General features: G+C 42.3%; 1 protein-coding gene across 1 annotated transcript in view; it reads left to right on the top strand.

Moving 5' to 3' along the window:
* HELB (DNA helicase B) overlaps nt 1-1,951 on the top strand; it is a 1,552,493-nt gene extending 1,550,542 nt beyond the window's left edge. The window contains exon 13 of the mRNA XM_044088061.1: nt 1,532-1,951. Coding sequence (XP_043943996.1) covers nt 1,532-1,621 — 90 coding nt within the window. The 3' untranslated portion in view covers nt 1,622-1,951. The remainder of the gene's footprint in view (nt 1-1,531) is intronic.
* Nucleotides 1,952-16,467: the final 14,516 nt, after the last annotated feature.

Genomic DNA, 16,467 nt, shown 5'->3' with positions numbered 1-16,467 from the left:
TTATCTCACAAAAAATAAGAAATTTGTTTCGAGTTGCATTATTATTATAGGTATGAAAGAGTTTAGAAAAATATAATTTGGTCCATTTATGCTTCACTGTAGACATTTTCTTTGGTTACTACTACTAACCTAAGAACCTAGAAGGGTATTGGTGTTGGGGGAGGGGGGGATACTGTCTTTAATAATAAATAGATAATCTGGTTTGGCAAAGTGACATGTATTGGATTTTGGTAGCTGTAAGTAGTTTATACACCAGTGTTAATCACAGGCATGGTGTGAGGACTATTGGAAAGTATCAGAGTGTTTTTTTTTTTTCTAATGTAGGACAGCTTTTCATAAAGAGAATTATCTTTACATTATTTTAGAGGACAAAACTGCTTGTAAAACTCTATTGTAAACCAGCAGCAGCAGCTGCTATGGATTTCCTTTGTGGTTCAGGCTTCCATCATATACACTTTGCAACCTCTTTGCCATGTGGTAAATTTCTTAGGGCCAGAAAAGGTTAAAGTTTGAGATCTGAGGTTTGATTGTTTTTTTACATGAATCCACAAAAATAACTTTTTTTTATTTCAGGAGAATATAAAAATTAATGGATTACCAGTGCTTATTATAAAATGTCTAGAGAAGAATCTAATTCTGCAAATCAGGCACAAGACTTCTGTTATTAGTTGGCAACAGGATATATATTTTACCAAATTTATTTTGTCTGCTTCTGCAGTTTCTGTAACTAAAATATTGGCAGTTTTTACATGTTGATTTTCATGTAATGAAAGATGCCTAAGAATCTGTATTTCTTGTAGTTGTGGCAAATGTTTAGCTGACCTTTTGAGCCACCCCGCACACAATGTTCAGAGCTGTCTTAATTTCAGGGACACACTCCTTTGTAGTTATGCTTGATTTATGCTCACATTGTGACCAATTTTAAATATCTTAGAGAAAATTCTGAAAAATGTTAATCTATACAATTTCATGTCCTTTTATAATATTCTATGTAGGTCAAAATACAAGAAAATTAGGTAAGCCTCCAGGAACCTATAAGAGTTTGGAAGAAATAAAATTAAGATGTGGAAATGTACCTGAGCATTTTATGTTGAAGCATAATAGTGATGCATCTGAATAAATCTGCTGTTCTGGTGCAAATTCACAAGAGAGGTGGTGGTGGTAGAGCCATATAGGGTCATATATAATGTATATAATATGCTGTATTATGTTAGGAAAGCACACAAACTTTGAAGTATGCTACTTTAAAACCAATGCTAAAGTTAGCTGGAAGCTGTTTTATTAATTTAATAAGTTTCTTACAGTCATTTTAATTAAGTTTGTGTTTTTATTTATACTTTGTATTTTTAGTTATTTTATTCTGTGTGCGTCTTTTGAAAGTCATGAAAATTAAACAATACTGCAGTGGTTCTTGTGGTAGTCTCGCAGTCTGACTTTGCTTACTTTTGAAATCTTTTATAATTTTGGATTTTTTTTTTGCAAAAATAAAATTAAAAATTAATGTGATCCAGCATTCATTATCTTTTTGCAGGTGTCTTCAGAAGAGTCTCCCTTGTGTAGCACCAGACTGAAGAATCTGTCCTTAGATGGGATTTCCCGACGTCAGTTGTTTGACTCTTAAACATCAGATGCAAAAATGGATAAGGCATCATTTTTTGCTTGAAAAAAATACATTTCTAATTAGCTACAACTGTTAATATCAATAGCAACATCAGATTTCATTGCCCTCAACAAAAATACATTTTAATTTTTATGAAGTAAAGCACTCTCATTTGTTTTTGGTAGCAAAAGATTTTGCCATCCTGTGTATGGTAACACAGAAATTGCTGTTACTGAAATCATTTACAAATGTGTGAGTTGTGTTTTTATACAAACTTTGCATACCCTCTTAAAAATAATTTGGCATTTTAATTTGTGATGGTTTTAATAAATTTTATATATTTAAATCTTCTATCACATCTTGTGAAGCCAATGTGTGAGCCCTTTCTTAAATGAACTGCGATTCGTGTTGATTTGCATGCATTTATATCATTTACATAGTATAATAGAAATATTTTGAGTACCACATGCTAATACTTATGAATTAACACAAAATTGTTACCTTTAAAACATTAGATGTTAAGTTGTCAATCTCGCCTTCATTCTTGCTGGATGGGTTCGGAGCCGATCCTCGGCTCCGACTCGGCAGTTGCTTAGCTTGAGAACTCCTTTTACCAGCTCGAGGCAACCCTATATCCCATGATGCAAGGCGAGACTACCCCGATCTCGTTTGCCGCTTTGCGAAGAGGTCTCTTTTTTTGCCAGCTCAGGTGAGTTTGATATTTCAAACAGTTTAGTCTAGGGTTTTACTCTCCCTTTCTTCTTAGTATTAGATAGTGTGTAGTTTTTCTACAGCCCGCCCTATTTCCCCTTAAATTTTAAAGTTAAAATTGTAAAGTTTAAAATATTTTCAGTTAGGCCTAGGCCTCCCTGTTCTTAATCCCTATCTGTGTGTGTGTTTTTGGGATTAATAGTGTGACTGTTTTAGTGTGTTTGTGTGTTTTTTCTTAGACTATGTCTAGGGAAGGAAAGGTCTCAGGCTTCAAGAAGTGTGACTCGTGCTGTCAGAAGATGTCTCTGACGGACGGTCACACTTCTTGTGTTTACTGCCTGGGGCCTTTACACCTGCAGGACTCCTGTGCCATATGTCATTCTTTTAGCCAGAGAGTCCTGCAGGAGAGGAGGAACAAGTTAATCCTCCGTGGCTTATTAAAGCCAGAAGGTTCACCCACCAAGACTGGGTCGGGTAAACCTTCCAAGCCACCTAAGGTTCAGGCTACAGTGGTTAAGCCTTCCCCGGTGGCTCAGACTCCTTCGGAGTCGAGATCGGCTCCGGCTGGAGCCGATCTTTCTTCCTCTGATGTGATGGTGTCGGTTCCTACTGGCTCCGACACTCAATCTACAGTTGCCTTGTCGGCTCCGGCTGGTGCCGACGTGTTATCCAGTATCGGAGCCGAAAAGTCTTCGGCTCCATCTGGAACCCAGAGGACGTCGGCTCCGATGGCTTCGTCCAAGAAGAGATCTCGGTCCCCTTCTTTGGAGTCGATTCACTCGGCTCCGAGGTCTCCTCATTTGTCGGAACGGAGTCATCGGAGCCGATCTTCGAGATCTTCCAAGCTGTCTGACCACGATTTAGAGAGGATGGTAAGCAGGCTGTTGAAGTCACAGGCACTAGCCCAAATGCTCCATAGCCTGTCTCAGCAGACTTCGGCTATTGCTCTTCCCCTTGAACTTCCTCCTCTGACTCTCCTCCAGAGTTCGGAGCCAGAACTTCTCGGGACAGTGACCGTGTCGGCGCCGGAGCCGATACATCCCCTTTCGGCTCCGTCATCTTCGGCTCCGATCTCCTCCATCAGACCTTCCTTGGAGGGATCCGGTCGTCGAGTTTCCCTTGTCGGCTCCGAGGGGGCTAGTGGCATCGGACCCTTGTCCGACCCCGCTCTCCCTCTCGGGGCTTCGGCTTTGGTAAGCTCGGCACGGACATCAGCCTCGGAGCCTTCTGTCTCGGTGGAGCCGGGAATTCCTGTTTCTTCGGAACGGGAGTATTCTGGTCTCCCTGAGAGGGGAGCCTTTGAGGTGATGAGGAGTGTCCTGGCATCTGAGCCAGGTCAACGGTCCATCCCTTTAGCTCCTCCCTCTTCGGTGCCTGTTGATGTCTCTTGCCAGCCTCTTGCTCTCAGGCCCAGGGATCCATCGCCCCAGGTTTCCCCATTGGGAATAACTTCCTCTTCCGAGGTTTCTCCTGATCCCGCAGGGGAACCCCCACGGAAGAGGACATGTAAGAGGAAACACACAGACTCCCCTGAGTCTACAACATCTGATACCGACTTAGATGAGTCGGAGGGTTCCCCTCGGTCCCCCTCTGAGGATGTCTCCTTTTCAGACATCCTTGAACTCCTCAAACAGAGGGGGAACTGGCCTTCCATTGACCCCTCCAAGGATGAGTTGGTATACCTGGAGGCTTTTGGATCCCGACCCTCCACCTCCTGGGTGTCTCCGCCTTTCGACTCACTCATGCAGGTAATGGCTCGGAAGGCATGGGCAGCCCCGGATTCTGTGGAACCTGTCCCCAGGAGGCCATCCAAATTTATTACGGCCCCTTCAGACAAGCAGTTTCTTTCTAAGGGTGTCTCTGTGGATGCTATGGTGGTGGCGGCGGCCACCAAGAAGGAACTTGTGGATCCTTCCGTGCCTGTCCATCCTCCTAACAAAGATTCTAGGACCATGGATAGGTATGGCAAGCGGATGTTTTCTTCAGCGACCTTTGCTATGCGTTCGCTGAACTACCTTTGTCATTTCACCAGACTTCAAAGAGATATTCTCAAGGAACTAGGTGAAGTGGTTCAGGATCCTTCAGCTGCTGGGGCTCAAGACAAGATTGCCTCACAGCTAGCAATCCTAAATTCTTTAACCAACTCCTCCATGCGGCTCAGATCCTATGCAGCCGATGGAGCGAGCAGAGCCGCAGGCACAGGAGTGGCTCTTAGATGTCAAGCCTGGATGCGGCTTTGTAATTTCGCGGACCCTTTTAAGGCGTCCTTCACCAATACCCCCTTTGACGGTTCGGCTTTGTTCGGACCTCAGGTGAAGGAAACCTTGACCAGGTGTGAGCAAGACGGCAAAACTCTTTCTGCCGTAGGAGTCCATTTTTCCACCCCTTCTAGACCCTATCCCAAGGGTCAGACAGGAGGAAAGATGTGGTTCCGTAAAGCCCAAGGAGCAGCGCCGGACACATGTGGTAAGTTTACCCCCAGAGGCAGAGGGGGTAACAATAATAGACGCCGCCCTAGAGGCAGGGGGGGTCCCCAGAATCAGGGCAACAGGGAGCCTCTTCCTGATAAGCCTTTTCAGCATCCCTGAGGTGTTGCCCGACTGTCCACCCTTGGAGGCAGTCGGGGGAAGGATTTCGCTGTACCCAGTAGCCTGGCGTTCCCTCTCACAAGACATGTGGGTACAGTCGATCATATCCGAGGGTTACAAAATCCCCTTCGAAAGGTATCCCATACCTCACCAATCCCTTCCAGACATCTCACCCGGTCAAAGGGATTTGGCAAAACAGGAGGTTTCAAAGCTCCTAGAAAAAAGAGCCGTCCAGACTGTTCCAGCAGACCAAGTAGGATCCGGCGTCTACTCAAGATTCTTTTTGGTCCCCAAAAGGACGGGAGATTGGAGACCTATTTTAGACCTGAGCAATCTAAACAGATTTGTCAAGAAGGCAAGATTCCGGATGGTCACGCTTCAGTCCATTCTGCCCTTTTTGGGCAAGGACAACTGGATGTGCTCGATAGACCTTCAGGACGCGTACTATCACATAAAAGTACACAGACGCTCCAGGAGGTTTCTCCGCTTTCGGCTAGGGACCAGTCATTATCTATTCAGAGCCCTGCCCTTTGGCCTCACTTCAGCCCCCAGAGTGTTTACCAAATGCATGGCAGTGGTTACAGCTCATCTGAGACGTCAAGGATTCCAGGTGTTTCCTTATTTAGACGACTGGCTCCTCTCCGCCACCACCAAGCATCAGCTTCTTCAGAGCAGAGACTACACTCTGCAGCTTTGCAAAAAGTTGGGGATATCGGTGAATTTCGAAAAATCTTCTCTGCTGCCTTGCCAATCTATCACCTTTATAGGTGCAGAATTAAACACCGTCAGTTTGTTAGCCAGACTAACAGATCAGAGAATTCTGGACATCCAAAAATACATTCGGATCTTATTGCGGAGCAGCAAAGTCAAAGCCAGATTGGTTCTGAAGGTTCTAGGTCTTATGGCTGCGGCCATTGTACTTCTACCATTAGCTCGCTTCCACATGCGTCTTCTGCAGTGGATGTTATTCACTCAGTGGTCGTTCCAGAACCTTCCCATGAGGCACGAAATCTTGGTTACACAATCGTGCAGGACTCATCTAACCTGGTGGATATCTTCCCCTCTACTTCATCAGGACCGACCATTTGTTCCCCCTCCTCCGGTTGCCACAGTCACTACGGATGCCTCTCTGATCGGGTGGGGGGGGGCATTATCAGGGCAGGATGGTCCACGGGACTTGGCAACCCATAGAATACCATCTGCACATAAATGTCCTGGAGATGAGAGCGGTGCTTTTAACGTTGCAAGCCCTCAACAACTTTCTTCCCGCTGGGACTATTGCAGTTCAAACGGACAACATGTCTGTGGTCTGGTACATCAACAAGCAGGGCGGGACCAGGTCCTATCCTTTGTGTCGAGAAGCTCTCAGACTTTGGCAATGGGCAATCTCCTCTCATCGGTTTCTGATAGCAACGCACATCCCCGGCAGGTCCAACCTCTTAGCGGACAGACTGAGCAGAGCCATTCTCATGCCTCACGAGTGGTCTCTCAATCAATTGGTAGTGGACGAAATATTTCTGAAGTGGGGCACCCCTTGTTGCGACCTTTTTGCTACACCCCAGAACAACAAATGCCCGGACTTCTTCACCCTCTTTCCCCTACCAGGCCAACCCCTGAGAGACTCTCTAACCCAGGATTGGCCCCGGGGACTTCTGTACGCCTTTCCTCCTTTCCCCTTAATTCCACAGGTCATTCAGAAAGCTACCATTTTGAGAGCCAAGTTGATTCTCATTGCCCCTTACTGGCCTCGACAAATTTGGTTTCCAACCCTACATCGTCACCTCCTGGTGCAGCCTTGGCATCTGGATCCAGTTCCGGATCTTCTGATCCACCAATCGGGTCAACAGCACCGGGCCATTCGTTCTCTCAACCTCACTGCTTGGTTGCTCCACTTCCTTCCCTAGCCAGGCTTCCTATGATCTCTGATCCTGTCAGAGATATCTTAATAGCTTCCTTGAAGTCATCCACCAGAACGGTTTATGCTAGCAAGTGGCGACGTTTTTCCCTATGGGCAAACTCCAGGCACATTGATCCTTTTACTGCACCTGTGCATTCTGTTTTAGATTTTCTGGCTGAAGTCTTTCAGTCAGGATCTTCTTCATCAACAGTTAAAGTTCAACTGGCGGCGATTTCCAAATATCATGTTGGCTTGCAAGATCATAACATTATGTCGCATAGACTATGCAAAGCTTTTCTGAGAGGAGTTTTTCTCCTAAAGCCTCCAATAAAACATCCTCCTCCACAATGGGATCTGAATTTGATGTTAGCATCCTTGATTTTACCCCCCTTCGAACCGTCTGCTTCATGCTCCTTAAAGTTACTGACCTGGAAAACAATATTCTTACTGGCTGTCACTTCAGCAAGGAGGGTATCCGAAATTCAAGCTCTCTGCATCCGTTCCCCTTACTTGGTTTTTCACAAGGACAGGGTATCCTTGAGAACAAATCCATCCTTTCTGCCCAAAGTTGTTTCTCAAACTAATATTAATCAATCCATTGATCTACCATTTTTTTTCCCCAAATTATTCTGACAGTGCTGAACAAAAACTTCATTTTTTGGATGTCCATCGTCAGCTCAGATATTATTTGCATAGAACTAAACAATTCAGGAAATCAGATCAATTATTTGTCTCCTATGCAGAAAACCGGAAATGTCTCCCAGTATCAAAAGTGACCTTATCCAGATGGTTGTCTTCCGCCATTTCTTATGTGTATTCGCTCAGAGGCAAGCAACTACCCTCAAAACCGAAGGCACACTCAACCAGGAGCCTATCCACTTCTACAGCCTTTCAGGATAGGCTACCCATTGATACCATTTGTGCAGCAGCTACTTGGGCCACTCCTCATACCTTTGTCTCTCATTACAAATTAGATTTGGCCTCCAGGGACAGAGCCAGTTTTGGTTCCACAGTACTCAAGAGTCTGTTCCATTGAGCCACCCGGGATACAGGTGCTAGGGACGCGGTCCCATCCAGCAAGAATGAAGGCGAGATTGACAACTTAACATTTAGAAGTTATGTACCTACCATAACGTTCCATGTTAGTTGTCTTCTCTCGCCTTCTTTCTTGCGTCCCTCCCTCCTTCCCCCTGGCCTGGACAGATCTTGAGGAGTTTCTCTTATCAGATTCACTCTCCTTAGTTCTTAGAGAGTCTATCTTAAGAACTTTTTGCCTAGTTCTTCTAGGCTAGTTTTTGCTCTTCCTTTGGGATTAGTATTATTGGCAGGGTTATTTAGCTACCAAACGAGATCTGAGGTAGTCTCGCCTTGCATCATGCGATATAGGGTTGCCTCGAGCTGGTAAAAGGAGTTCTCAAGCTAATCAAGTGCCGAGTCGGAGCCGAGGATCGGCTCCGAACCCATCCAGCAAGAAAGAAGGCGAGAGAAGACAACTAACATGGAACGTTATGGTAGGTACATAACTTCTAATTTTTCCTTCTGCGTTGTTGATTATGTTTTATAGCTTTGTTTTAATAAAAGAATGCTGTGGTGAAAGTATCTTGAGATTGCAGCACTTTTCAGATCCTGCCTTTCAGCAACATATACGTTATATACAGATCATGATCTTCGTTTTGATCATTGTTGCAATAGTGCTAACTACTGGGACTTCTTCAGAAAACCCAATGTCCAAACGTCCAAGTTGACTTTCAGAACTTATCACCAATCCTCCTTCAGATCAGGCGGATGCCCACCCCTCAAGGACTTTAGCACAGTCCATGGATAAAGCTGGCATCCACCCACAAAATGTTTAGTTCTTTCTTGCAACAGTTTAAGTAAGTGGCTTGCTAATGTCTGTAGTCAGATGCCAACTTGCTTCAGAGCTGGGTAAATATGAATACTCCATTGAGGAAATCCATTTTCTGTTCTCCTTTTTTGAAGAGTGTTGTATTGCTTAAAGGAGCGGGGGTCAGATGACTGGTTATGAGTGTGCAGTATGTCCACACAGTACAAAAAAATGCAAATGTGTATGTTAAAGGAAAATCACTAACAAGGATTAACACAGGAAGTTTGTATTTTATCTATGACCAAAGCACGATATGATAGACAACAGGCTTGAGGCCTTGACCCATATCACTTTCTTGGCATCTAGCAGCTCTTCTGCCTCAGGTGGCTCCTAAAGCGAGAATTTCAGGAGGAGGAGAAGTGACCAAAGGAGAAGGTGTTCTGGGGGGAACACAGGAGTTACATGTATGACACCCTACACCCTGGTTCAGCTAAAAGGTTTGGTCAGCACTGAGGCAAGTTTGCAGCTCCTACACTGTGCACCTGAGTTATCTGACGCTTCTAAACTGCTTATTACCAATCAACATACAGCCCTTCATTTGAAAGTTGGACTGAACATCACCCCACCCCCAAGTGCCCAACTTTGATGCCCGGCTTATCATTTGTTTAGAAGATAGTTGCACCATGATTTTTGACGAAGATGCTGCTGGTGGGAAGGTAGAGATCTGGAATCCCTATCCTCAGCCCACATCCCAAAGCTGGATGCTCCTGCTAAGATGGCCCAAAAGTCTAAACATAGGACTTCCACTCACCCAAGCCCTCTACAGTTGTTTGACCTTCAAATAACTGGCAGATTGTCTTTTCCCCCCTCCCCCACCGTGGGTTTCCACAATAAATGAGTGAATATACCTGGCTGAAGGGTTTTTGCATAATCTGCAGATGTTTCAGTCAGCTGGGGACGTACTTTGTGCATGGAGTCTCCTTAGCTAAGGGGGAGGGAACCTTCCCTACTGATGGACTCTGATTCCCCAGACATCGAGGATGGAGAATTGAGTTATGCCTCCCAGAAGTCTTCCCCTTCAGATATGATGCAGGCACCCATGACACTTTTTAATTTTCTCCCCCTACAAAGGAACATCTACTTCAACTAAAATATTGGAGGAGTTGTTGCTACTGAGTATAATTGAATCGGTACTATGGCAACATCAATAGGCTGTACTTAAAGTGTCTGTGGAAGCCATCTTGCATGAATACATGTTTAAAGGTCACAAATTTCAAAATGACCTTGCACTTTCTCTTGCTGCTACTTTTTCTGCAAGCTACATTGGTTATCCTGGACATCAAGGATAGCTAAAGGGGTGGGGTAAAAATGATGAAAATGAGAAAAATAATAGATCTTTATTGCATCTGCAAAGAAACTACACTTTTGTTACTCCACTGGGTGCTCATGCTGCAAACGTTTATGCTAACAAGACCTTAGTGTGGAATAAAGCAGCCATTTTAAATGCTGACGTGTTTTATGAAAGTATTTTGCTATATAAATTACTTGTTGATGACATTTTGTTTCATATGTGGAAGAGATGGGGATGAATGTGATTCTTTTTGAATGTATTTACCTTTTCCAACTTTTTAAAATTTAAGTCACGTTTTAATTAGAATGAGACTGAATTTTCAGATTTAAAGATTAGTAGGCAAGAGAAACTGATTGCCCCCTGTATTTTTAGAAAATCCACTAGAGCTATTCATTATTTTCACATAGGAGAAGTGTGCATCTATAGCATTTCTTTAAAAACATTACATATGGGCAGATGCTAAGAGATTCTAAACAAACCACAACAGATAAAAATGTTGTGCACAATTAGATTTTGTAGATCACAACTCTCTCAGAAGGATTGTGGTTCTGGCATATTGCATTATGAAAGCAATAAGGTTTAAGGGAATGCAGAAACTGAGCAGTTTATGTAATGGAGTGAATGAAAGTTGTTAAAAAGAAAATCTGTGTAGTACACAATGATATTAATGGAAACTTATTACAGTTTTTTTTTGTATGAAAGAATGTGAACTTGCTGCAACTTAAAATGTGATGATTTAATAAATATTTACTTGAAAAAACAACAGAATGATACCTATAAAGCACTGGATACCTTTGCTGCAACACGATAAGGTACAAGTCAAACAAAACAGTAGAAAAGGTCTGGCTCCAAAATATCCACAAGGCATAAATGTTCAAACAGAATCCAGTAATGTTGAGCAGCTATATTTTATTCAGCACAAGCGCTTTCACAATAGCTTCATCAGGTGCATACAAATGAAATGAATAAAATACACACCTTATATAGTCACCATTATTACATTACATCAATTAATATTTAAAGTGCAACATCATTTCAAAAATCACTTGCTGCAAAGATAAATATAAGTAAAACCAATAAAAGGAATATAAAACATACAGAGACATTGATACATGAATATGTAAATAATTAAAATATACATACAAGTCATCTACACAGGGCTCTCTTCTGTAAAATAGGTTTTAAAGGTACATGTTCATTAAGGCCATGCCCAAAGTTAGCTCTAAGTCATACTATCCATTGTGTCTCTATTTCTTCAGTTCTAGCCCTAATGTTACCTCCCCTGATACTAACGAAATTCCTGCCTAACACAATGAATTTAAATGTATGGTGTATGTCAGTATTACTAACATGTTTAGCCAAAGCATTCGTAGTACTTGATTTCTTTATATGGTATAGGTGCTCTCTTATCCTTTCTCTAAGACTACGATCTGTTTTACCTACATACAGTTTGTTGCATACACAAGAAAAGGCTAAATAAATTATGTGTGTGATATCACAGGAAGCTGATACCCTGATGGTAAAGATTTCTCCTGTATCAGGATGTTTAAAAACAGTATCTCTTGAAATATATATACAATATTTACACTGTCCACATGGTTTTGTACCACCTATTACTTGTGTAGAAGTGGCTTGTTTATTCGTGCATAGTCTATTTTTCAATGACTTTTATACTTAAATGAAAACTGAGGTTTAGTGCCTACAACATCTCTAATGTCTTTATCAGTCATTAAAATATCCCAGTGTTCATTAATATCACTTGTATAAAAAGAAACATCTCTGTATAACTAAGAGACATTCTAAGTTTATTCTCACTTCTATATTTCGCTCTTAGTGAGGGACATGAAAAATAAGGCTTAGCTGTAGTATTCCTTAACTGCCTAACCATTGCTGAATTCCTATTAATCAAATTTGTCTCATAACCTCTTTCTGCTAAATCTGCCGCAGTTTCCCGCATTTGCCTCTCATGGTTATGTTTATTTACATTCAACCTAGAAGCTGCAAAGAATTGATTTCTAGCTACATTACTAAATACAAATTGGGGATGCATACTTTCTCTTTTTAATAATTGATTGGCATAACATTCCTTTCTATACAACTTAGTAGAGATCTTACCTTCTTCATCCTTATCAACATACACATCTAATTAATGCCAATCTCTGAAACATTCAAAGTAAATTTTAAAAAATCACTGGAAGTATTAACATATATTTTAAATTCATCCAACTGTTCTGCTGACCCTTTCCAAAGAATAGAGAGGTCATCAACAAACCTCCTATAAAAATAAGTTGACTAAAGGGGCCTAATAATAAATGTTCAGTTTCCCATACTGACATAACTGCATTAGCATAGCATTGTAAGGGCTTCCACAGCTTGGGTTGTGGTTTCCACTGGCTCAGGGGCCTTGAAGGATACCACACCAGTCTTGAGTAGTGTGAAGTAGTAGGTGGTACAAAACCATGTGGACAGTGTAAATATTGTATATATATTTCAAGAGGAAGTATATCCCTCATTGGTGAGATCTGATCATAAACTAATCTCACTGGAAATCCACATCCCGCCCCCACCCCAAACAAAAAAGACCATAGTGAAGAACTTCTCTAAAGCAAACTTCACACTACTCAAGACTGGTGTGGTATCCTTCAAGGCCCCTGAGCCAGTGGAAACCACAACCCAAGCTGCGGAAGCCCTTACAAATGCCTTCTATGAACACCTCCAGGACTGCATGGATCAGGCAATCCCAAATAAAACTAAGACTCTTTCCACAAAGGGCAAACGTCCAGTCTAGTGGACCCCAGCCATTAACAAACTTTACAATAAGAGGAGAAAGCTATTACATGATAGAACAAAATCCATAAAAGGGAAGTCACCCCTGATCATTGTTAGTAAAAAAATACTAGCACTCATAAAATCAACTAAGGCCAATTTTGAGAGAAAAATTGCCATGGATTCAAAGGACAATCATAAGGCCTTTTTCAGCTATGTTAGGAACCTGGGTGGAAACTCCCAGATATGCTCAGAATTAGTCCAAAATGATACAAAAATCACTGAACCCACAGACATTGCCAACATACTGGCAGACAGGTTCAGTGCAAACTTCACCCCCCTCTCCCCCCCAAAAGGAGAGATAACTATTCCAGCCGAGTGTAGCCTCCCGGACATCTCAACTGCACAGGTGAAAGCTGCTCTCTCTAAAGCTAAAAACACAGCATCAATGGGACCGGATGGTGTCCCGGCTGTGTGCTACACGAGCTAAATGAGGAATTAAACCCGCACATAAGGCAGCTGTTTAATCTCATCCTTACCACAGGATACGTGCCCAAGGAGTGGCATACCGCAACTGTGGTCCCACTCCACAAAGGCGGCGCCTCTACGGACCCTGGTAATTACCGCCCCATAAGCTTAACAAGTCTAGTCTGCAAAGCTATGGAGAGGATCATAATGGAGCTCATAAACAAACATATAGGGGACTTGCAGACATTGGACCCGACCCAGTTTGGCTTTGTCAAGGGAAGATCATGCCTTTTGAACTTGGTCGACTTCTTCGAAACAGTCACCAAGGCCATTGATGAGGGAAAGGCAGTCCATACAGCCTACCTTGACCTTGCAAAGGCTTTCGACACAATACCCCACTCGGGTATTGTAGAAAAACTTACCAGCTTAAGTGTAAACCCATATGTCACAAGATGGGTTGCAAACTGGCTTAAGGACAGAACCCACAGGGTTAGAGTTGCTGGCGCTATGTCAGACTCCAAGCCGGTCACAAGTGGTGTCCCACAGGGCTCGGTCCTTGGCCCCCTATTGTTTGGCATCTACTTCTCAGAAGTACAGGCCAACATGGGAGGACTTTGGCTGACAACGTTTGCAGACGACTGCAAACTGGGCCATAGTGGAAAGTGCATCGGACACGGATATCCTTCAGAAGGGACTCACGGAAACAGATAGCTGGTGCCAGAGCCATGGCCTGAAGTTAAATGCCAAAAATGGATAGTCATACCCTTCGGGAAAACAAGGTAACCCCAAGCTACCATATAGGTGGCAATCCACTAAGCACAGAAGAGGTTATCAGGGACCTGGGGACCCAGGTTGACAGTGGCCTTTCTTTTGACACTCACGTTGCTAAAGTGGTTAGAAAGACCTTCTACATTGCCCACCTGATCATGAAGGGATTCACATCCAGATCTAGTGAGGTCATTGTTCCCTGTACTCTTCACTTATCAGACCAATGATCGAGTACAATGCCCCATTCGGGATGTATCTCACCCGACATCTGCAGCAATTGGAGAGACCCCAAAAGTTCCTCACCAAAAGGATAAAGGGACTCCAAAATCTGTCATATGCTGCCAGATTGAAGAAACTCCAGCTCTATTCAGTCGCATACCGTCTTCTCAGAGGTGACATGTGCCTGACATACAAGGCCATGTCCAACCTGGAATTAATGGACATGCTCCACCTCAAAAAATCCAAATCCACCAAAACCACTAGAGCAAGCGACTTAAACCTTAGCACGGATATAAATAGGACGTGCTGGAGGGATAGATTTATCACTCAGAGACTCCCTATGCTGTGGAATAAAATCCCGGTCCATGTGAGGCAGAGCACCTCGCTGACTCTGTTCAAGAGAAATCTAGACCTGTGGATGGGAGATCGTAGGTTTACCCTGGGAATCATCTCTGTGTCACTGCTGGACAGAGGCACAACAAACTAATGGGCACAGTATTTTTTCATATAAGGGGTGGCGTAAGCCACAAAAATTTGGGCTAGGCTTATAAATGCCTTAGGGCAGATAGCCTAGTATAAACCTATGAACCTATTAGAGCAGGAACTACCCATAGCTACCCCATGTTTCTGCCTAAAAATCTTATTACCAAAAGTAAAAATGTTATTATTAAGAACCAAGTTCAATAATGTCATAATCAAACTAATATTTGCTTCTGTGAACTCATTACTGGTATTAAGTAATTTAGCTACATATTCTAGGCCCATATCATTAGGTATTACTGTAAATAAGGAAACTACGTCTAAAGTAACAAACAAAAATTGACCAGAATCGTTACTTAAATTCATATCACAATAAAAATCTGATAAAAAATGTTCAGTATCTCTCAAAATTATTGAGGAGATGCTAATCAATTTCCTAAGATGTTTTTCCAGAAAAATAGAAAGTGCTTCAGTGCTCCAATTGTGACCTGCAACTATAGGTCTTAGAAGAGGTTTAGTGGGGTGCTTATGTATTTTGGGGTGTCTCTGAATAACTGGTATAGAAGGAAATGATGTGTTAAAGTACTTTGCTAAATCACTAGTAATAAGACATGCCATTTCTAGATATTTAATAGTATTGGCAATATTATTAACCATAATTTCTACTTGTGATTGGGTAATGATCTCATAAAACATGGTGTCACTCAACATCTCAAGCATTGCATTATTATAAGCAGTTTTGTCCATTACTACAATTTGTCCCCCTTTATCAGCTGGTCTAATGACCAACTGATCATTAGATTCAAGTGCTTGTAGGGCATTAAACTAATTTCTACTCAAATTATGCCATTCATTATACTTTTTTGACTTCCTTCTACGCTCATATACATTATAAATATCTGATATGCATATTTGCTCAAAGGCATTGATTAATACATTTTGCTTTGGTATGAAAGGTACTAGGTCTCTTAAAACAGATTTCAGATACTGGCTGACTATCATTAAACATCATTTTTAAAGTTAGATTTCGAGTAAACATTTTTACATCAAATATGACATCAGTTATAGACATATTAGTAGCCGGTATAAATGCTAGTCCCTTTTCCAGGACCTTGCGTTCAAATTCAGAAAGACGATAGATTAAAAACTAGTGTCTTACTACTTGTATTTGTTGGAACGCTCTTTTGATAGTATATTGATTGTCCATCTCCTCGTTCATTTTCCGTTTGTTGCATGTCATACTCCTGCCCCTTAATTGAGTCTTTGGTTGTCTCCCTCTCCTGTTGCTTAATGACTTTCCCTCATCGGCAAGGGGAACTGTATACCTAGGTCATTTAAATCCCTTAAAAAAGGATTTAAAGAATTGTCTGCTTCAAAACTTGACGTAATGTCTTCAGATGTCTTATGTACATCCGCAGTAACTATCATAGTTTTTCTTTTAGCTCCCAAAGCGGTATCAGTCAGATTCGATGAGGCATTCTGAATATCCGAGGTCTCATGTAATATTCCTGTAGTTACATTCAGTGGTGATGGTAAATTCAAGCCATTTACCTCTATTGATGCAGTAACAGCAGCTGTTGTAACTTCCGTTGGCTCTTGTGGACCGTTAATAGCGGAAACCTCTCGCATAGGCGGATGTGATGGAGATCTACGTATGGTGTTTTCAAAATCACGTGGCCACGTGAAGATATTGCCAGCTGAAAAATCCTTTCGATCCCTTTGGAGTTTATTATATTTGATTTGTAACAGTTTTCTAGTGTATGTATTAACATTATCAGTGGTATCGGTCATAAG

The sequence above is a fragment of the Protopterus annectens genome, chromosome 11.part0 (assembly GCF_019279795.1).
Source record: "Protopterus annectens isolate FY-2018-M chromosome 11.part0, PAN1.0, whole genome shotgun sequence".
Lineage (NCBI taxonomy): Eukaryota > Metazoa > Chordata > Ceratodontiformes > Protopteridae > Protopterus > Protopterus annectens.
This window is presented reverse-complemented; position numbering and strand designations above follow the sequence as displayed.